At 39.2% G+C, this 23594-nt stretch overlaps 1 protein-coding gene across 1 annotated transcript in view; it reads left to right on the plus strand.

The window, feature by feature from the left end:
- Window positions 1-23594, plus strand: part of DCHS2 (dachsous cadherin-related 2) — a 120259-nt gene that overhangs the window by 77318 nt on the left and 19347 nt on the right. The window contains exons 7-13 of the mRNA XM_050895588.1: window positions 349-448; window positions 7133-7290; window positions 8471-9314; window positions 10274-10513; window positions 15715-15849; window positions 16093-16302; window positions 17532-18389. Of these exons, the coding sequence (XP_050751545.1) occupies window positions 349-448; window positions 7133-7290; window positions 8471-9314; window positions 10274-10513; window positions 15715-15849; window positions 16093-16302; window positions 17532-18389 (2545 nt within the window). The remainder of the gene's footprint in view (window positions 1-348; window positions 449-7132; window positions 7291-8470; window positions 9315-10273; window positions 10514-15714; window positions 15850-16092; window positions 16303-17531; window positions 18390-23594) is intronic.

The raw sequence follows: 23594 nt of genomic DNA on the forward strand, positions 1-23594 counted from the left end.
CAAAATTTATCAAATGATTACACTTCTCCACCTTGTATGCTGTTAGATGTAAAGGATATACGTGTATAATTTTATTTATGTATACGGTAGAATCTCTTTCGATTTCTGACATCTGAGTCTGCTGTACTAAAGATTTTTGAATTAGCAATGTATGCAGACCGTAACAGAGGATTGCTGGAACTGTATTATTTAACCGTTTCCTGAAATGCTCTTTGCACTGACTGTAAATATTACTGAAATGGAAAATAGAGCAACAGCTAAACTCTTGTGTTATGGCAAGGAATTTATTTTAAGACTCGCTGTTATCCATGTATATTTGCAAATTATTTATAAACTGCTTGATGACAGGTTTTGGAAGGGCAGCCGTCAGGGACACTTATTACCACTGTCTTTGCAAAAGACTTTGATTCTGGAAACAACGGTGTTGTATTATATTCAATAGAATCAGGTAAGAATTTAAAGTGTTATTCATAAGAAAAGATACATTGAAATAACTAGAGTTTTAGAGGTGCCATGTATACATACAGGATTTTATGTCTATTTTGTGTCTGTTAGAATAAAGATGCCTGTGTAAATAGGAATCAGGACCATCATATGTCTTATGAAGTACCTAAGGAGGTGCAAGCAGCTACCTTTCCTCCCTTCCTCCTCTGCCTCATCTTCCCAGGGGTTTGGTTGCTTGTGTGGCTGGCCAAAGAGCGTTCAAACAGCACTCAGAAAAGATTAGGACCGTGATCTTGTACTGTACAGTTTAGTGTTTCAGTCAGTTGTTTTAACATCTTAAAGGAAAGATGATCTCCCTTTTCCCATGACCAATTGAAAATTTTCCTGCTAAAAGAACGGTTCATGACAGTCTGAGACAGGGATCAGAAGGATCAGCAAATAATCTGGGCAAACAGTGAGGCTTGTGGGTTTTAGTTCATGTTTCACCCCTTTTTTAGCACTGTGTTAGCCTGACATAGCGTGGCCGCTTAAAAACACTTCTCCTCTTTAGTTTTCCCCCTAATTCCTACATGTAGTAGTTCGCTTCTGGGGTAAGCTGTAGGATCCAGTTTTGTTTGCAGTGAAATCAATAACAGAGCAGTCCTGAAGTAGAACATGAGTGGGACTGGGGCATTAATACTGGTAAGAGACATAGATGTGATCTCTGTTTTTGCTGCATACCACTTGCTACACTTTTATGCAAAAGAGAACTCCGTCTGTAACCAGTGAGGAGAACATGCCTGTTCCTCCTGCTTTGCTTTGCTATTGGTTCAAAACAGCAAGAGGTGCCAAGAACAGAACTACTTCTTTTATTTTGGTACCTGCTCTATTCTACCAGCTTAATGTAATCAATACCTTTTAAACTTGATATTTGTAGTCTATGGTAATTTGCACATAGAGCATACTGTTTCATCAGAGCAAGAAAACATTTCCCATATTTCCATCCACTCAGTGCATTTCCTCAGGTGTTCTTTTCTGTGTAGGCAGAGCTCAAATGTGGGCTTGGTTGGTTTAAACTCATTACAACTATTTATCACTGCAAAGAACAAAATGCTGCAAAGCTACATTACTCCTCACTCTTAAAGAGCAAGGGAATCTGTAGCCTCTCCTTGCCAAGGCTGAAATTACCAAAAGATTGCTGTGGATTATGTTATATTGTGTTTTTATGTACCCTTTTGACTTCTGTGGTGTAATGGAAGGACTTCAAGATCCAAATCCACAAGGGCCGGAGAACTAACTCTGCTCTCTTCCACCAAGAGATGCTTAAAAAACTGAGACATTTAACAACGCTATTGAAAATTTTGCAGTTGAAATATATGTAGATAATAAAAGACTGTAGGGTCAGTTTATGGCCATACTATTATTCCCTTAATTTGGATACAAGTGACTGCCTCTTCCAGAGGGAATTGGAGAGAATCGTAGACTTCTGCATTGTGAATAATAATATTTTGCATGAAATGGTCCCCCTTAAGAAAAAGGGAAGGAGTAGTACCCAACCCTTTGTTTGAAGGGTGATGGCCAGGCAACATGGGAAGTGTTCTTCAGGGGTCTCTGCCTCTCTGTATATCTAACTATATCCCCTTCCTTTAAACAGCACTTTGGATTTCCTTACTGGCTTCACTGTAGAGCCCCAGAGGGGAGTAAGTAAGAGTTCAAATTACAAAAATGACTAGCAACATAAAATATGATGGGTCTTGCAAGTGCTGTCTCTAGAAAGAACAAAAGGATAAAAACAGCAGCAAAAAAACACTGAAAGAGCCCTCCCAGCCTTGGAACTAGATATTTTCCCGATAAACAAATCCAGAAACAGCTGAGCTTCTCTGATACTAATTTTTGTTGTTGTTGTTAGTTGGCTCACAGCCTTCAACATCTGGTCTTCTGTTTCATGGTAAAGTTCTTGCCTGGTTTATATTTAAAATAGTATTTTCTAGTTTTGGGACATTGTTCAGTACTAAAATATGAAGAAGAAATATGATCTGATTTACAGCCATATTTGTTAAACACAAAGACATCAGGTTAATTGGAGGATAGCATGCAGACCAGTGCTCTTTTCAACAGTTGAGGGACTGCCACAAGATTAAGAGCTGTGAGTGTCAGTGTCAGCTGTTAAGTTTATAAGAGTCACTGGGTAATTTTTAATGTTCTTGAGACCTTAAAGAAATGCCAAGATAGCAGCAATAGATTAAGCTATGCAGGAGGGCTAATGACAAATGCCAACAAATTACATAAGGAAAAATCTGTAAAAGAACTATGAGGCTTCCACAACAGATTAATTTTAGCCTTCAGAGAAGTGTTTCCTTCAAAATGCCCCTCCCTCTTCCCAGAAAATCAAAACAGGTCATCCTTAAACATTCACGTGTATGGAAATGCACAATCATATGGCCATACCTCTACTTTTGTGTCATCACTGAAAGAGTAACCTAATTCAGAGAGAGGTGAATCCCAGCTATGTGTACTATTCCTTAGTGACACTGGCAATTGCAAAGTGATTTGCCTGACCTTCTTTACGACTGTCAATAGGTTATAGTATAGCATTTATAACAAAAATTAGTCTGTGTTTATAGTGCATCATAAACTATTGCTTTGTGTGTTAAGACTAGCACCAGCAAAGTAGAGGCTTTTACAGTTATATTTGAACCAATTCTGCGGATACATTAGCACTTGACCACCAGAGTGTTAGGAGAAGCCTAGTTTACACTGCTAACACACAGAAATTGGCAACTGTTGTACATATGTCTGTGGACAAGTACTTGTTCTCCAGGGTGATTTGCAATCAGCATGCAGGGAGCATTCCTAGACTTGCAGAGGGCTGTGTTTCTGCAGCAGCCCCGTGGTGTTCAAGCTCTTTGGAAGCCATGGCATTGCCTTCCTCTTTTCCGTTAAGAGAAACAACTTTTCTTTCATCTCAAAGGAGAATGAGATGGCCAAGGCACTAAGTATTTTAAAACCTGGGAAAGATACAGTTCTTTAGGAAATTAGGTAAAAATATGCAGCTAACTATCACTGCGTACTGAGGTCACGAATAACTGAGAGAACTCTAGTCTTACTTTCTGTCTGCTTTCTGGGCCAGTCTGCCTGAATGCCAGTCCCTGGAAGGCTTGAATATTCTGCCAAGGTTCACAGCCACACATTGCCTGGGGTTTCTCAGGCCATCTTTTTTTGTCCAAAGCTGCAGTTTCTGTGATTATGTTTGAGAGCACAGAGTTGAGAAAGTGCCTGGGCTTGGGAGAACCTCATGTAAATGAAAGCCTGACCAACAGGTTGGACAATGCAGAGGTGGAAAATTGAAGTGAAAAAGCGTATCCGTTTATTGGCAGGTTAGGGTAGAGTTGCAAGCACAAGAAAAGACTGGGGCCATTAGAGTCTAGTTATAGAGAGATTTTAATTTTTTTCTGTTCCATGCTTCATCTGCTCTTCTCAATTTCCTTCTTTCTTATCCATTTCTCCTATACTTTCTTCCTTTTCATACATAAAGGGACATCTTTAGGGTGTATGATATAAGCAGCAGTTGCCTAATTCAGATGACTTACAGAGATGAAAGCTGAGCAAATGTTTCTGGAAGTGCAGGGAGCATGAGCTTTTAGAGCAATGAATGACATGCTCTTTAAGTGTAAAACTTAAAACCGCCTTTTCCCTTATTCCTCACTTTGAACTTCCAAAAGAATGAGGAGGAGGATTTGGAGTGTATTTAGAAAGTGAGCAAGCCACCACTCACATGCACTTGCCCTCAGTAATCTTGGGCAAAACTATTCAAAAGTGGTCTATCTCTTCTCTTAGTACATGTCATCTATTAAATCAGTTGAAAAGCAAGATCTGTCTTTAGGTAGGCTTTTGAAATTCAGAAATTGAAGAAATTGTTTTAGCTACAAAATGTAGTATAAAAGTTTGATTAGTCTGTCTGGATGAAGGGAAATCCATTTCATAAGGGTTTTTTTCCTTGAAGTTTTTTCTGATTTGGAATCAAATGGCTACACTTTGAAATTGCCCGTGAATAAATTAAAATATAGACTGATAAAAATACCAGAAATAAGATTTTCAGTTTTGACTGTCTTTATAGCGCAGTACCAGATAAAAAAGATGAAAATGAGAAACAATTTGAAAATGGAAGTCCCAAGAGGTTCTGGTTTTATGCAATATCTCTTCCCAACATTATCAGACTTTCCTGTTACTTTTATCACCACCAAAATATGCGCAAAACTGACCATTTCATGCAATATTTGGATTTTAGTGGAATTGTCGTCTCTAGTGAGTAACGCTATTGGTAATTTATTTTCTGACGAGCTCTCTTTTAGTTTATTCAAAAATGTAGATTCTGACCATTCCTTTCTCCTATCAAATAAGCTTCAACCCTTCAGAAGCTCTGTGGACTGACACCTATTTCAGTTGAGCTTAGCTATCTATGTTCTGCTACTTGAAACAGAAAAACACGTATTGGTCTTTATGCTAAGGGGTACTGACTATCCTCATCACTGCTGAAGCAAGGGTGAATACTCATAGCCTCATGCTTAGGTTGCAATTATGTACTTGTAATGTTTTTGTTTGCTGATTTTTTTTTTTTTTTTAACTTTTTTTTTTGGTTCAGTTTGGTAACTGTAGCTCCATTTCGGTAGAAATACAAAGGGAATAGTTTTTGTGCACTTCTGTTTACTGTTTTCTTTTTCTTGTTAGTTCTCCCTATCAGTTATTTTAAATGTCAGTTTTAGCAAAATGTTAAAAATACACGCATGCAATTCACATTATGTGTTCTGGTTTTTATATCTCCTCTGCCTTTTGCTTAGCTGGGATTTTGTGTCATGAAACATTATATGGAACAAAATAGCATAGCTGTGAATGTAGACATACTGTTGGGACCTAAACCAGGAAAGTAACCAAAAGCCATTTATGAAAACAGTAATATAGCAGCATTAATATTTTGAAACTATCATGAAAAAAGCAGAATGCAGGACTGTCTCATTCAATATAATTGTCTCTACATATTGTTTCCTTTTGTTGGCAATTTCCTCATTACGTTCCAGACTGCAAGAGTCAATCCAGAAGGGACTCATGGAGCATTAGAAACCTATAGTCAGTCAGAAATAGCAGAACAATATTGGAAAAAACTCCTATTTGTTGATTGTGAAAACCTTGTTTTCTAACTAGCCTGCTCAGTGTTTTTTCAAATTATACAGGCGCAAATATTTTACAGTTGCAGGTGAGGTGATTGGATACAAAAATGAACATCTATATGTGCAGGTAACTGATTTGCATGTGCAGATTTGGAGAACGTAAACAGCTTCATGCTCACTTAGGTGCCTACGGAAATATAGTTCTTTATGGGTGTTTTGTATACTACATCTGCACTGAATTTATTTTTACCACAGTTGCTTATTAGAATAGCATTAGAATGTTATGCTGCATGACTTTGTTTAACCCACTTGTTTAGCACAGCTTATTAAAAATGCGCATAGCAAAAAGTTGTTTGCGTAGTATTTTAAGAGAGAAGTAGTTACAACAAAGTCAATTTTCTCAGTTTCTGGTAAGGTATACAAAGTAATAGATACTTCCCCATTTTTCTAAAAATTGGAGAGTAATTTGTATTGCATTCCTTGAAAATGGGCGTAGGTGGGTGTCAGCCTCTTTTCCCAGGTAACAAGTGATAGGATGAAAAGAAACAGCCTCACGTTGCGCCAGGGGAGGTTTAGATTGGATATTAGGAAAAATTTCTTCACTGAAAGGCTTATCAAGCGTTGGAACAGGCTGCCCAGGGAAGTGGTGGATTCACCACCCCTGGAGGTATTTAAAAGATGTGTAGATGTGGCACTTAGGGATGTGGTTTAGTGGTGGACTTGGTAATGTTAGGTTTACAGTTGGACTTGATGATGTTAAGGGTCTTTTCCAGCCTAAATGATTGTATGATTCTAAGTCACAAAGAGCTATTTACTCTTCTATTGTAGAATTTTTCTTTGCAACTCTAGAATAAATGTAATATGATGTATCTGCAACTAGTAATTTTAATCAGAAGTTGCTTGTTATTAGCACGAGGCCAGTCCTTGATGAAGAATGTAAGCATAATTTCCAATATTCACATGTTGCGCTGCAACAATTTACTGTAAGATTTTAGCTACCCCCAGTTAGCTCCCGGTTCAGAGTACAGGCAGGACAGGCAGCATCACTGCAGTTACGGTGTCTTAGGGGTACATAGGGCTCTTTGCTGACTTATAGTCTGCGAGGGACGTGAGCCAGCTGTGTATCTATCCAGCATCACTTACTTGACCCTTCATGCCAGTTCAGAGACTAAGACTTAATTCTTTCTCTGGCACTGCCTGCCAACTTATGTTGGAAGTAGGAGTACCAGTCCTGGAGTGTGTGGTGCTCTCCTGATGCACACACCATTGGTGTGAATAATAGTGGTACAAAATTGAGCAGTTGCTTTAGTACTCCATGGCGTTTCTCTCTGTAGCTTTCTAAATCCAGAGTAAGTGGTTTATAATAACTATGTACTCAACGAAGGAAGAAGAGGTGCACCAAATGAGCCAGAGAGATCAAAATGAGTGCAGCAGGTTCCCTTTCCTCTGGGTCCTGCTCTTTCTTACTGTTAATTACAATTTTCAGTACTGTGGAGGCAAGCTGAAGAGATCTGCAATAACTCATATCCGTTTTTTCCCCATAGAAGAGGATACAGGATACTTCCAGATTGATGCTGTCAGTGGGGAGTTAAGAACAACCCAGTCTCTGTCACATGCTGAGAGATCAGACTACAGAATGATGGTCACAGCCAGGGACCAGGGGGTGCCTTCACTTCAAGGACATGCTGCCGTTTACATCCAGGTACTTGTTTATGTTGTACAGATAGAACAGTTATGTTAGATACTTCCTTTCTTTGAAAAAACAGTTTTGGGAGAAGCTAGGGAAATAAGCTGAAGAAAGGAAGAAGTTCAAAATTATAAGCACCTTGTAATGGTACTGTGGTAATTTTCTTCAGCCATTTTTCTGTTGAGGGAGGAAATGAGAGGGCAGACTCATTTTGATTTGTTAAAAATATACAACAGCATTCTGGGTTGTCGTGCAAATAGATGTTTGTGCTTTAGTAGGAGGTCATTACGAACACTGGAAAAGAGAAGGAAAATATCCAGGTAGACAGAATGAAAAGCAAATATCAAGAGGGACTGAAAGTGGAGGAGAAAGTAGATCCCCCCCCATGTTACTCTCTCTTCTAAATTCTGTCTCTGTAACCCTGTATAAGGATAGCTCATTCCTTTGTGCTGGTTTATACAGGGCTGCTCTGCATGGGAGTGTGAAATCCAGCGTGTGCTCTTTCCACAGCCGGCCACCTGCTGTTCATCGAGCCGCAGTGGGGCTGCTTTGCCCAGGCCGCCTGCGTGCTCCTTTATCAGAGGTTGAATGTCACCGAGGCTGCTATTTTCATGTCACCCAAAAGATGGTTAATTTTGAATAGCTTGGGAAAAAATGCTTCAGTCAAGACAAGGCAAAAAGTTCCCACAGTTAAAGAGATTCTTTCATTTTAAAGCATTAACTTGGAACGCTGCAGCAATCCATAATGAATGAAACCCTCTAATGACATAAGCAACCCTCAAAAAACCCAGCTATCTGTATTTGGCAAACTGCGTAACGTACCATGCTTTCTTTGTCACATCTGTCCCTGTGATGCTGTCCTATGCAGAAAGACAGTTGAAGTGCTTCAGAGTAGGGGCAGAGATAGCAGTATTCAAGTCGTCTGTCTTTGGACCCCTGTGATTCAGAGGGTGAGAGACAGTCTTGTCCCTTTTTTTAACATGGGAATGAAAGACAGAGTTACGGAATGACTGGCCAAGGACTATTTGAACTCTTACGGAGCATGTTGAGTTTGTTTTCTGGCTTTGAGGCATAGTTAGGATAAATATAGTCACAAATAATAAATGATTAAACTCTCAGTTAAGGAAAACAATTTTCATTACACTATTCATAATAACAATGGGAAAATATTGCAGTCTTTGTGCTTTTGTTGCAGGTAATCCCACTTCCCAGTGGGAGATCTGTCTTCTCTCAAGATTTCAAGCACTTTGTTGTACCTGAAAATTTTAAACCTGCACAAGTGTTGAATTCTCTGAAGTGGCCTGATAATCATCTAACAACTAACAAGAAACTGCATTTCAGTATCGCTAAAGATGACGATGATGATGTTCATTTTGAAATAGATAGCTTGACAGGAGACCTTTTTCTTTCCAAGGAACTTGACTATGAAACAGCTTCACACTTCCTTTTGCAAGTTATTATTAAGGATTATAATAATAATCCTCCACAGAATAACACTGTCTTCCTAAGTATCGATGTAGAAGATCAGAATGATCATTCTCCGTATTTTCAAGACGACTTTGTAGTAATTGGCATAGAGGAAAATGTACCTGTTGGCACTCTGGTTTACACATTCAATGCAAAAGATGGAGATGGCAGTTTTCTGAACAGCAAAATACAGTATTCCCTAGAAATGAGTAACATGGGTGAAAATCCATTTCTTATTCACCCTTTGTATGGCACCTTGACCACAGCTTTTCCACTAGACAGGGAGATTACTCGCTCTGTGATCGTTACAGTGTCTGCAGCAGACCAGGCAATAAATCTGACTGATCGCAGGCTTGATTCCCTGGCTGTGAAAATTGTTATTTTAGATATCAATGACAACAGTCCCAGTTTTAAGTCTTCGCCTCTTTCCTATGTCGTGGAGGATGTGGAGGTGGGCTTCCTTGTGCACCGCATAATTGCAAAGGATCCTGATGAGGGAAGAAATGGACAAGTTACATACCACATTCTTTCAGGCAATGAAAACAAAGCATTTGTATTGGATAAAATCACAGGTACTGTAACTTCTGTTCTCTGGAGTTTCTTGTACTGTGCTTCTCACAGTAATATTTGGGAGTGCATACAATGCAATACTAAAATACCACATTACTATGGTACTCTACCCAGCTAAGTTATTGTCCTCAGGGGTGATTACCTTGGGCAGAGCACCACACGAGCATGGCAGTACTACTTGCAGTAGGCAAGCTCAGTGAGACTCAGCTCAAAAATTTCTGCATGACACTATTACTGTGTTGTGTAGGTGTACTGGAGTGCCTTCCAATAGCACATGAAGGAATGTGGGAAGAAAGTGTGTGCAGTGAAATACTTCATTCTCATTTTTGCATGATGCATACTTAAAGCATGTGCACACACATATGTTGCTATACATACACACGGAGAAAGGCAAAGTCAAGATCAAGGAATATGCATTACACTGTGGGTGGAACATGTTCAGTGGAGGCTCAAAGTGCTGATGAATTTCATTCTTCAGCCCTCTGGAATTCTCTGATTCCTGAATGAGTTCTGTAACTATTATACCATCTGCACACAAATGCAAATCTCACCCTAATAGTTGCAATATTTTCTGGTTCTTATTCTGATTTTGAATCCATTATGTGATACAGCTGACACTGATTTGTAGAACTCCTAATTGCATAACTTCTGTGCAAAAGAAGGCAAATATTTAAGTTAAATAAAGTTAAAAAGTTAAGCCCAAAGTTAAATAAAAAGGAATCTTTGAACTTCACTTGAATATTCCATGAATCCCAGTTGCCGTTGATGTCAAAATGAGTATTTCTGGGCCAGTTAGCACTCTAAAGGGAATCACAGGTAATGATTGACTCCAAAGTCTGGAAGACTTGCAGCAGTGGCACAGCGTACATGGTGATGCTACATTGAAGTTGTGAGTGCTGGAGCAACTGGGATCCTAATCTGGACCAGAATACTTTTTTAATACCTTCTTTCTTTATAATAGGACTCTTAACTACAGCCCAGCTTCTGGACCGTGAGATTCAGGAGCACTACAGTTTGACAGTCATGGCTCTTGATGACGGCAGCCCAGCTCTCTCTGCCACGCAGGTTCTAACCATCATTGTTCTTGATGTGAATGATGAGACCCCGATATTTCTGAAGCAACTTTATGAGGCTGCAGTTCGTGAAAACCAAGATCCAGGGGAGTTTGTCATAAAGGTGGAAGCTGTGGACAGAGATGCAGGTAATTTCTATCCTTTTGCTATTAATTTCATTGTGGACCATAGCAGACCGATCAAATCTTGCTGCCTGTTGTGCTTGCGTGTACAGCCATTGTGCTTTTCCCAAGGTAATGTATGAGTTTTGAGTTTCCAAACATGGCTTTTGATTCAGACCCTGAACCTTTATTCAGGGCTTGGAGGTATTCTGGCTTGCACACTCAGGTAGCTTCAGCTCCGACTGGTATATTAAATGTAAAATGTGCGCTTGCATGATGCAGAGTAGCTCAGCGTACTGTAGTTTCATGTGAAGATAGCCGGTGTGCTCTGGTTATAAATCAGCGAACAATTTTCAACTCAGGTAAAGTTAATATTTGAACGTTTTGTTGCTCTCAGTCACAGCATTTTGGATAGTTTTAAAACAGTTCACTAGACAAGGGTCCTTCCTGGTTTTGTAACAGAACCGGCAAATGTGCACTAATCTTTTCTGACCAGAGAGGGGCACTGTCATCCAAGATTTTCCAGCTAGTTGAGCTGTGAAGGGGTCGTGGAAGCCGTTCTGGATTTCAAGTAGGATTTTACATACAGAAGAATGTTAATGCATTGCTTTTCAAACATACGCAGAATAGATGAGTGAGAAGGGGTGGTTCGTATGCTCTTTGAATCACGGGTAAGGACTAAATGTGAGAGAGTCTTTGCTAAGCAACAAAAAAATTCCCTCCAGTTCTTCAACTACCTGCTCTTTTGAAATACCTAAAATGCATATGATGTTACAGGTAGTCTGTGTGCTGGAGAGCGTCTCATCTTAAGTAATACCGTGCACAGTGCATACAGTTGGTGTAGCATGAAGCAGTTACACAGAGTCCGTGTTATGCAGTAAAGAGAAAATCTGGAAAGAGAATTAAATATTACAGTATTGCTGCAATTGGCCCAAAGGTGGTCTCAACTCTGTGAATTACTTTCTTTTTACTGTGGGTTCACATTCTGCACATCTTTAGAATTGTTTAAGGTTGTGCTGTCCAAAAAGTAGATAAAACAATAGATCTAGTTAGTAAAATAATTTTCTGTATTCAGTAAGATTTGTCATTTTAATGAGCACGTATTGAATACAAAAAGCTGATATGAGCTCAATAGAGGTGCTATATAGAAGAGACATTTCCCCACAAGTATGGAAAGTATTTAGAAATTAGGAATGGGTGGGTAGCCCTGTCTATGAAAATCTTCATGACAACTGAGCAGTGTTACAGTCTACCTCTGTACCTCGCTCTTCCAAGTATTTTCTTTCTTTTGTGGATCACGCTATTAAAAAAACAGGTAGTATTTGAAGTAAAAATTTGCAAGATAATAGAGAAAAGAAGTGGGAAGTTGCTTGAATTCCTCTCCCTCCTTTCTCTGTCTCTTATATTTATTTATTGCACATCTTGTGGGAAATACATCAGAAGGGAAATTTTGGGAGCCGTTAGGAGGAGGGAGTGGGGGTGGTTTGGCAGCGTGGAGAGGAAGGGCATTCCAAGTGTACTGGGTGGCACAGTGTGCGCCTGCCTGTGCAGACACTTTGGGCTGGAGCACTGTTGTGGCTGATGTTTCCTTCCTGCTTTTTTTTTAAAGTACATTTTCCAGTAACCACAGTCCTTCTGTTGGGTCTTTTTCTCACATTTGCCTGATTTGGCCCCATGTCATGTGAGTGTAACAGTATTGTTCCAAACAAATACCGAAGTGATGCTCATAATGTAAGAAAATAAGATTCATATAGGAGTCATATAAATATAATGCTACTCACTTTTCTTACGTTTTTGGAACAGAATTTGTGAATAAGATGACTCCTCTCATGGTGTTCTTTATTTTTTATATCACTTCTTTTTACTTTATTTTTATTCGCTCTTTAAATTGCAGTTCACATCCCAGTAATATCTGCATAGTCGCAGTGGAGGACTTTCCCCCCATCACAGATTTTTTTTTTTTTTTTTTTTTTTTTCCTACTTCATATATTCCCTGACTGACCACAGGGAGGAATAATTTTTGCTGACAATATCAGCCATCATCAATTTTTTTTTTTATTTGTCTTTCTACTTCATTCCCTGTGAAGGGAAGAGGGAAGGCAAGCAGCCATCACTTTCTTTGTGTTTGACCGAAGCTTTAAGCTTTCTTCCAGTTCAAAAGGTGGGGGGTTTTTTGTTTTTTTTTTAAAATCGCTACTAAAATTTTTGCTTGTCATGATTTTCTTTTGCCTGGATATCCATGAAACATCTTGTTCAGCCAACTCCCTCCTGCACATTACAAGAGCTGCACTTACTGCAACTCTATGTTGCCTCACTTTCTCTAAGTCCTCTTACACTGTGGGAGCTCTCCACCCACCTGAAGGCCGACATCTAACAGCACAACACAAGTAAATGCAAGTGTAAAGACACGTGTAATATGGGTAAATGCTGGAAAAAATGCATGAGAAAGTAAAGATACCTGCAGCATATATAAGATACATCAGGGATTTATCTTGAGATATGTCTTTGCAGAAGCTCTGAATGAACTGAACTAGCATTTGTCAAGGTCTGCTTTTAAGCTGATGTGCACCTCTGTGGTTCAGTAGTTATGTCTGGAGCCTTAGGAGAAAAATCTCAGAAGATTAATAGGGACCGCTGACTTAGAGGTATGAGACAGGGCTTACTGCCATTCACCAGACATTTTGTCTTGCTCATATTCATGGATTACCATGGTCTTAACAACACTAGCATTATAAAGATGAGACTTGAGCCTAGATTTGGGGCAGGGGGGACATTTGTTCCCATTGCTTCTTCATTGATGTTGGCACTAGACATGTAATGCTATGGCTGCTGCTTCTGAGAAGCTGTGGGAACACAGGGGATGCCTGTGATGTGGCGGGGGAACAGAAAAAGGGGCTGAAGCTTTTCCCTGGCTGCAGCTCAGTCACCATGCATCCACCCTGCCATTTGGCCTGCAGGGAAAGGGCTCCTTGCCACTGGCCAGTGGCAAGGAAGGGGCTTAGCTCCTCTTCCAGCTCATAACGCGCAGGGACAATAGTTTGTTTCTCATTTCAGTTTGTAATTTCAGCTCCCAAAATGTGACTAGCACTACTGAATAATTAACCAACAAGTTAGATCAAGTGCAAATGTGTCAGCTGCTGTGCCATGGTATGTGAATTCATAGAGTCATCACGCCTCTCTCTTGGGCATGGTGTGCAGCTTTCTCCTACTGCTAGGTGTATGCTCCTAGCAGCTGGATATGAGAAAGGAGGCAGTAAGTGCTTGGTAAAGAAATTTAATTAAGGTGTCACATATCTGTGTCTTTAAGTTTTAAGTTTTGATTTCAACAGTGTGTGAATAGTCAACTTGGATGGCACCTGTATGTTTTTTTGGCACTGTCTGTAAATAAAGATGTCCCTTGTGAAATCTGCCAGTGAAGGCATTGGGTTGAAGCAGTTCAGTTGCAGGAGACCAAAGGCTAATAGTTAATATCAGCCCTGCAGGGTCACGTGTCTTTTTTTTCCATCTGTAGCATATTGGTGATTAAGGGTAGATAAACGCAGGCAGAGCTGTGAATGTCTTTTTAAATGTAGTTGAATGATATCTAATACGGGCAGATCAGATAGTGTGTGTTGGTAACCTTAAACTTGCAAGACATTCTCCTTGATTGTCCTTACTGCTGTGTTTTTTCTCCTTTCTTCTGGAAAGCTTGAAGGATTTCTGTAACTAATTTTTCCTTCTGCTGTGTATTGTGTCAATATGTCCCTCCCTTGACTTAGTTTAGGTGCAAATGCCTTTACAGTAATAATTCTCTTAATCAAATTTCAGTAGCATTGTCAACTATTCAGCAAAGCTATTCAAAGGCAAACAAAGGAAATCATGGATGTTAAAAACTGTAGGTTTTAGTGCTGTAGTAGTACACTGGTGTTTCTCCATCAACTCCAGTGCAGATTGTCCTATTTTTGACTGCAGCAGATGAGAACAGGCAGGCGGTGTTTGACTCTGAATAGCAGTTTTCGTATGACTGGGAGTGCTGTAGTTTTCCAGGTGCACCAACTGTCTCTACCTACTCTACTAAAAGACTGGTTGTTGGTTGGAAAAACACGGAATGATTGACTGAAACTTAGAAAAATTTGGGGGGGGGGGGGGGAAGCGCACAATGGTACAAGCCCTTCAAGTATAATGTAGGATTAAACTCATTAAAGTTAATAATATAAGTGTGATGGAGATGACATTATACTTTCCTCAGGAGGGTGTTGAAACTAGAAGAAATATGAAAGAAATTATTTTATAACCATAATAGGTAAGAATCTGGAGTCACATTTCCTGTTCGACTCAGGCGGGCAACTTTGAAAGAAAAGTTTTTAAAAGCCTGTACAGTTTTAGCCTATTTCCTAGAGAAAGATAGGAAGGCTAATATCCCTGTACTATATACAAATGGTAGGTCTGATTAGGAACTGAATGGAGTTGGCATTCACAAAAACTTGGAGGGAAGGAAACTCTTTAACCTTCCCTTCTGGAAATCCTGTACGACTTTATAAAACCAAGCAGTATCATTTCAGAGACTGGCTACAAGTGGGAGCAGTCTAAAAGGCCTGAGATGTGCTGTGGGCATGTCCACCAAATTGGCTTTTCTGTTGAAGACAACTAGGAGATGGCTGCCCTGTGAGCCCTGATGGGACTTAGGCACCTGACTGCTCAGTATTATGAATATTTAGAAGTGGTGGGCATGCCAAGAAGTGGATGTTTTCTCTGAATGTTTATACTATTCAGTGTCGTACTGTATAGAGATACTTACATTGGCTCTAAGTGAAGTTAAGTGGAGAACCAGAGCGGCCAGAGCAGCCCGGTACTCTGCCCGACATCCTGTTGAGAAATAAACTAACTACCTCGGGGAGAGCAGAAGACAAACGCATGTATTCCATGGTCTAAGTTAATGCTCTCTTGCACCATGTTGATATGTCAGCTTGTTTGGAGACATGCCCTGGGTGCCTAGAAATATTGCTGGGGTCACTTTGAGTGGCTGGAAAACTTAGGCACAAAGCAGCATCTGGACAAGGATTTTGAAGATCCAAATTTTGAATTTGGATCTTTTGTGCTAATGAAGAAGCAGTTACTCACTGCATTAAAATTAATAATTTCATCCATAACCCATTTCCCGAGGAGGGGGAGAAGAAAGAGAGAAATCTGTAGACCTGGATGTGAGGAGAGTGGCTGTGTTTTACTAAGACTTCCATTCTGCTTTCAAGGACTGAATTCCTTGCTTCGGTATGAAGTCTTACCAGGAACTGGTTATGAGAAATTCAAGATGAACTCGGACAGTGGAGAACTCGTAACAACTGCATCAATGGACAGGGAAACCCAGGAGGTTTTCAGTATTAAAGGTAACAGCATGAAATATCTATAAGTGCCTGTAAAATGGGGAAGTAAGAATGGGTGTGGTGTTACTATCAGCGTTACCTTTTTTCATGCCGTCTGAATTAGATGGAATTGGTAAGATCTTCAGGTACAGAAGAGCATGTGCTTTTTGCATAGCACAAACAACTCTCCTGTTCTGCTATTATTAAGGAACATCTATTGCACCCACAACCATTGTATAAAATTTGCTTTCTTTTTATTAATCTTAGTTTTGGTTCGAGATAGTGGAACCCCATCGCTGTCGAGCACGGTGACAGTTATCTGCACAGTGCTGGATGAAAACGATCACTCTCCCACATTTCTTCTTCCTGCCTCTGAGATCCGTATTCCAGAGAACCAACAGCCTTCTGTCATTTACATTACCCGGGCTGTAGATATGGATGATGGCAATAACGGAGCTCTGAAATACAAAATAATTGGTAAGTTACACTCCATCATTTTTGTTAGTATAAATCAGGAAGTACAGCAGTATCCAAATTTTAGACTAGTCTTGATTTTACCAGCCCTCCCTAGCTCCCGTCTTGTCCACATGCTTCTTTCATGCGGAAAAAAAAAAAAGGTCTTTCACCCCTTTGTCAGCATTAATAAGCACTTTCCAGGCATACTTTCAGTCTGCTTTCTGGATTTGAAATAGTACAGAAAAAAAACCCAAAAAACTACCAAATGCTAGAAGGAGGCATTAATCATGAAGGCATAATTTTGTCTTTTTTGTTATAGTTGTGGAATTTCTGAATGTAAATATACCCCTGCAAATAAGTACAAGAATTAATCTAATTTTATTTATTTAATTTTATTTCATGAGAGCTTCTTTCACCCAGCAATTAGTAATGTCATACTTGGTTTTCATATTGCCAAACTCTCCCTGTGTCTACTATGCCAATGTAAGCTCCACAGCTGTTCAAAGCCTCCTGTAATATCTTTGGACAAATACAAGTTTGCTGTGCTTACTTTGGTTTGTGGCTTTCAGCAATAGCTCAAATGTAGGCAGATAGCTACTGTTGTAACAGCCAACGCATTTTTCTTTGAAGAAACAGTTATGAATTCCTTTGTTTTCTTGGTTTTAATTTCACTATCTTTTATGATCTTTAATTTAATTACCTTTGGTCTTTCTACATGTTATAAAGTATGCCATTCACTGTTACTAAAACCACTGACTTTTCTGTTGACTGCTTCATATTTACCTCCCCCTCCCTACACCCCCCAAATCAAGACCTTGCACAACTATTCACTTCCAAGAGACAGGTTTGTAGAAGAGAACAAGGAGCAAGTAATTACAATTGTCAGCAATGCTTTATAGGTTTCTGGAATTTGTAACTAAGGTTGGGAAGAGGTCACTTTATGCAGCAGCATAGTTGCAGGAGATTTTATAAGGTGTGCTGCTTTGGGAAAAAAGACATACATCTGGCAAAATAGCCACTCTGTAAATTGATATGACATTCTGTATTTACTGTCATTGCCACCCACTGATTTAAATGAAATGCACGTTTTAATTCGTATAAGAGAAATAAAATATGTGAAAGGCACATGAGTGCACCAGCTGTACGAGCAATTGGATCATGTTATTGCAATTAACATCGCGGTATTCACAAGGGATTCTTTTTTCAAAAGCAATTGTTTGTGATCATTTTATTTTTTATGTGTTTGAAAGGTGGAAATGTTGGAGAATACTTCACACTAAATAACACTTCAGGAAAACTGCTGGTCACTCGTAGCTTAGACAGAGAAGACGTCAGCAATTTTACTCTTGTAATTGAGTGTCATGACCTAGGCAGTCCCTCGAGAAGCTCCACTGCACAGCTCTATCTAACGGTCTTGGATGAAAATGACCACAGCCCATTGTTTGCAAAGACCCACTATCAAATCTCTGTGAGAGAAGACCTAGAGGAAGGCTCAGCCATCCTGGACCTCTTTGCTTCTGACGAAGATGATGGCTTGAATGGCGAAGTTACGTACTCCCTCATTGATGACACCTTCGGAACGTTTGCTATCGACAGTGTAACGGGGTCTATAGTTACTACAAAGGCACTGGACCGGGAGACCAAGTCCCAGTATACATTTAGGGCTGTGGCAAGTGACTGTAGCACCCATTTGCCAAGAAGCACCACTGTCACTGTTGTGGTGCACGTTGATGATGTCAATGACAATGATCCCATTTTTTTGCAGAATCCTATCAGGGCCTTTGTGCCTGCTGAAACCCCTGTGAATGAGACAGTAGCCACTGTGAGAGCGGAGGACGTGGATCTGGGATCAAACGGAGCTGTTGTTTTTAGTTTGATGATAGCGGAAACTGTATTTCAGATCGACGCGAAGACAGGTGACGTCATTCTTCAGGAGCCCTTGGCTTCCAAGGACTTCAGTACCCAGCTGCTAGTGATGGCTTCAGATCAAGGTATCTCACCTCGAACAGCCACAGCTATGGTCATTATCTTTACAGAAGAACAAGAGGAGGAGATTTCATTCAGCCGTAGTCTGTATGAAGCAAGCGTGCCTGAGAACAGTGCAGCAGGTGGGCATCAAATCCCAATTAGTGTTCTTGCGGTTGCAAATCCCTCCTTTTGGAATGGTAATTGTAATGAATAGTATAGGGAAACCTTTTTCCTGTGCAGCAGCAGGGAAAAGTTAATTTGGATGTAGCAAATACCTGTCTGCCCTTTTCCAGTGCACCAGCATGAAAAAGAATCATGGTCTGTTAGTTGGAGGCATTGTCTGGCTCTTGAGTTTGCTGCCCATATACAACAGTGATGCTCACATTAAACAGAAAGCTCCCGTGTCAAAGGTGGTGTGTTTCCATCCCTCAGCCTGGGAAGCCCTGAGCATCAGTGGGTTCACTCTTATAGCAAAATGACTTTAATGATGGGTGGACAGCGTTTACTTGTCGTTTCACTTGTCAATGCACACAAGCTCAGACGAGACGAGTGCTGTGTACTAGTTGCAAGATGACATTTCTTGTTTTTGCAAAACCCTTCATGAACTGTAGTAGCTTTCAGAGATACTCTAAAACCTTACTGAAGTTTTGGACTTTCCAGAAGAAGGAGAATGGGGGGTGGGGTGGGGTGAAGGGGAGAGAAGTTCGGAGGCTGTGGTACATTGTCACTCAGACAGGCTTCTACAGTGTATCTCTAGGTAGAGCCTGTGCTATTGAATGCTACCTATAGACAAACCAGCTTCAGTCACAAGGTGCTTACAGATTTATTTATTTTTGTTCCGTATAATGATGAGAATTACTGCTCTACTTTTTCTCATTCAGAGAATATTAGTAGTTATGCCTCCTGCCAATTAGATATGGTAAGTACCTTTTCCTGCTTCAGAGGATGGGCTCATCCTAATGAGGGGCAGAAAGGCATGCCTTTCACATTTTTCTGTCCACAAATCCCACTGTACAATTGACTAGATGTATTTAGAGATCTGACCTGCGCTATATTCTTGTTCAAACACTGCCTCGTGAGGTGCATCTTGAACAAGTCGTTTATTCTCTTTGTAGTTCAAATTTCCCTCAGTAAAATGAAAGCAATATTCCTTTATATCCAATGGGTTTTGTGAGACTAGTGAATTCTTAGATCTTGAGTAACAGCCTATATATTTGATTAGGAATCAGTAAAAAATAAATGTGTTAATGATTTTGGAAAACCGATCAATATCCTTGGATAATTACAAACAGAATAGAGAATGAAGGGTGAAGATGGCTGTTGCAGTAATTACTGCTGTGGTTACTCAGCCATTCCTTCCTCTGTGCCTGTTTGGGACTGCAAGCCAAATTTTCAGCAGTGTATTTTAAGATAAGGATAATGCTGTGAGTATTACTGATGTTTCAATTAACAGATCGAAAACTGGCAATAAAGTGTATTTTTGTTTTTTAAAGTGACCTTTTTTTTTTTTTAAACCATAGATGAAATATTTTAGTTTCAGGCTATTTTTTAAAAGTTGCGATGAGTGATCAAACCACCAAGCATCCTTCTAGCTCTCTCACTGTCTGTCAAAAAACATGTGGGATTTTGGAAAAAGTGGAAGACTTCCATCAGAAAAGAGTGGAGCATGCTGTAGCCTGGTGGTTAAAACACTCTCCTGAAATATGAAAGGTGTAGATTCAAGTCTCCTCAGGCAGAGGAGCATTTATTTCCCTTTTACTCCATACTGAGCACTCTGAGTATGGAACCTGCAGGATAAGAAGTTCTTTAGTGTTCTTTAAATTTTTTTAAACCAGTGCTTCATTTATTGCTTCTATTACAAATGAAAAAAAAAAAAAAAAAAAAAAAAATCCCTAAACACATTTGTCCTGACATTTAAAAAATGCTTTTTATACCATGAATTTGACCAGGATTTACAAGTAGTTTTGGACACCCTAAAATTGAATTTTTCTGTGAATGTGAGTCACAGATATACCCCAAGGCCTCCAAGCCCTGTTTTACTAGAGTCAGCACTGTACAGTAATTAATTGTGTGTCACTTTGCAAAGGAGTCTGCCCTGGGGGAATTGCTGCTTCCAGAAGATACAGTTCGGATGTCATGGCAATGTGTGTTAATCTTTCGTTTTCTGTCTTTTCATTGATCTACCCATTGAGAGTCAGTTGTGGTGATGTACGGGGGCCCTCCATCCTAGGTGTCCGGAAAGCAGAGAGACCAGGGTGTTTCCAGAGGCGAGCCCTGGGCTCTCAATTTTGTCTCTCCTTTGCTGCAGCAGGCTCGTATTTTCAGAAAGTGTCGTGAGAACCTGTTTGTCAGGCTTCCCAGGGGAGTGTAAGGTCAAGGCCCTGGGGTTTCGGTCTCTTCAGGAGAGATGGGATTAACCTGCATTAAAATTACTTTCTAGTTAAAAATAATAAGAGGGAAGGTAGGTTTTGTTAGGTTTAAAGAAAGAAAATAAAAATCAGGGCTTTGTGGCAATAGATAAACTGATCTGATCCTAAATTTTCCTAAGTGTAGATACATTTCTGGGTCAGGCTAGACAATCCAGCCTGAAATTATGGAAATGACCCAAGGAACTGTGGTATCAGAATGCCACAGTCACATGTTCTCCCATTCAATCTATAGAAAATATAAATAAGATTCAATTTAACTTGTTTTGATTAAAGAAAATTTAGCAAAGCTTCAAGGTAAACAGGAGGGTTTCATCCCAAAATGTTAGTTTGTATATTTAATAAAAGTCTATTTGCCTAAGAAGATCAAATTCTTTTAAGAATATGAGAGATTTTACCAAATACTAATACTGTTTGGCTCCATTTGTAGTATTTTCTTATTTATATAAGCATAAGTAAATATCAAATATTTTACATTTCAGTGGGAAGAAAGCATGATTATAATTAAAACTCTCATAGAAGTGAGCTTACAGGATATATGTGATCCTGGGACCCCTACAAATATGAATGGTACCAGTGTATTCAGTCCAGGGGAGATTTACATTACGTACTGATTATTTGTAGAACTGATATTAGTAAATGTGGCTTTTCCTCCTAATTTTATTTCTACTTTAACTAATAGAGTGGGAAAACTCTAAGTTTATTTTTAAAAGAATCAAAAATCTGAATAGTATAAACAATGAAAGCTATAAGCCAAGGGTCCTTAGTTTTAATTTAGTCTAAACTCGTCTGGGTGAGTTTAGGCACTGGGTGAGTGCCTCAGCAATTGATCCTTGTGGTCAGATTTTCTTTAAGTGTTTGACCTCAAAGTTTAATGACCTTCAGAAAACCCCATTCTTCTACTTTTTGTTTAATATTGAATATTTAATGTCTTTACATATTATAAACTGCATTACAACAGGCACTTAGAAGCCAGTCAATAAATAAGCAAGTCACTGTGGTCTCCAGAGGGTAAGAAACCTTTATTATTCACCAAGCTTTCACTTGAATGGTTGTTTGCGTAGCACTTCCTCAGAGACAGATTCACCAGTAAAACTTGTTGACTCCTCTATTTTTTTTTTCTAATAGATATAAAATATGTAGCCTCTTATTCTGTAAGTCATCTCTTACTCTCTGTGCCCAGTTAGCTTTTTCTTTCATGAGCAATTAAGAGGTCTCAAGAAATAATGGCAAGGATGAACCAGGGTTAGATGACAAAGGAGGGGAAAAGAGACTACTATAATGAGTACTGAAGAGAGAAGAAAAACAGTGATATAGTGATATAGTAGCTCAGTTCTGGTATATATGTTATGTCCTAACACAGAGTACAGCGAATGTTTTTGAGCCTATTTGACCAGGTAGGCAAATACTGTCCATGCTGCCATGCTCCAGTTTCAAGTCAGCAGACATAATGTAAAGGTTGGTGTATAGGCTATTTAAAGCAGTTTGAGATACTTTCAAATGCAATCAGGTTGTCTGTGATTGAACTGGAAAAAACCTAAATATAAACATTTAAATCACTCTTCCTTTAATATTCTTAGCTACTTCAGAAGTCGATTGCATAGCGTTTCAAGCCAATCTGACTGCTTTCCGCTATGATCCTGATCTCCCTCCTTCCTTGCACTAGCTTCAGTGCTAATCTCATCCTCGTCGTGCCATTTCAGTGTGCTTTGCAGCCAGAAAGCTACCTTCCTCTTAATTTTCTCCAGGTTAAGTGTTACATGTTGTCACCTCTGCTTGAAGCAGTATTTGAATCATGTATACTTGAAATTGTGAGCTCCAGGGGATGGGTACTGTCTTTTGCTATTTACCTGTATGGGGCCTGTTTGTGTCACAACAGACCTCAGAGTTTGGTCATATTTTTTTGACAATGAACTGTAAAAATTCACTGTTTGAAGGAGTCATTTTCTGTGAAAGGTAGCAGAAACAGAAGAAATTTGTTCTCTGCCAAAAAGAAGTTGTCAACAATTTTAACTACATGAAAAATATGAAACTTAAAGGGTTAGTATTTGAGGACCCAGAGCAACGATTTATTAACCTAACCCCTGAAAAACAGGGATTCAAGTAGAAATGCTGCTGCTTCCTTTATTTCTGGTAGTTTTTCTTCTTAAACATGCAAGCAAACAAACAAAAAGACTGCTGACAGCGTTAGAAGATAAATAGTGACATTCTTCAGACCTTGAATTTTTTTCTTATCTTTAACTCTGCTCTGAGGATGCTATGAATGATTGCCCTTGCAGGCTTTTGTAGTAAATCAAAGTTGCTTGGCAATGAAAATTCAATCTACAACCCCCTGGTTTAGTTCCTAAAAAAATAATGCAGTGTTCATATCAGTCTTTACCTATTGGATGGTTGGATCTTACTTCCAGAACTTTTCTAGTAAATATCTTATAACTATATTGACTAGTACAGAAAATTACATCTGTCAAAATTGACATATTTTTGCTTTTGACAGTCAGATTTTAGGAGCAAATGACAAACCACTTAAAACAAAATTTCCTGTTTTTAAAAATTAATGAGTAACAATGCTAAAATAAAAAAGGTAGCAGATAGTTGTAAGAGCAACATTTCCTCTCATTTTTAGACTAAAGATAAAAGTCCTTTCCTCCAACATCCAGGACACTGAGTGTGAACAGCATGCCCTTTGTAATGTAATAAAATAGCTAGTTGTCTGTAATGCTGTTTGGAAGAGTTCAGGTTGCACAGTAACCTCACTCCATCACAGTTGCATGGAATCAATTACAATTAAATTAAATAATTAAAATCCATTAAAATCAATTGCCATATATGCTAAACAGTTTCATAACTCACTTGAAAAGAATGGTTATTTGGAAATCTTGATAATGCTTTTTAAACTTGCTACATTTTTGTTAAATGTGA

This window comes from Gymnogyps californianus, chromosome 4 (assembly GCF_018139145.2).
Source record: "Gymnogyps californianus isolate 813 chromosome 4, ASM1813914v2, whole genome shotgun sequence".
NCBI lineage: Eukaryota > Metazoa > Chordata > Aves > Accipitriformes > Cathartidae > Gymnogyps > Gymnogyps californianus.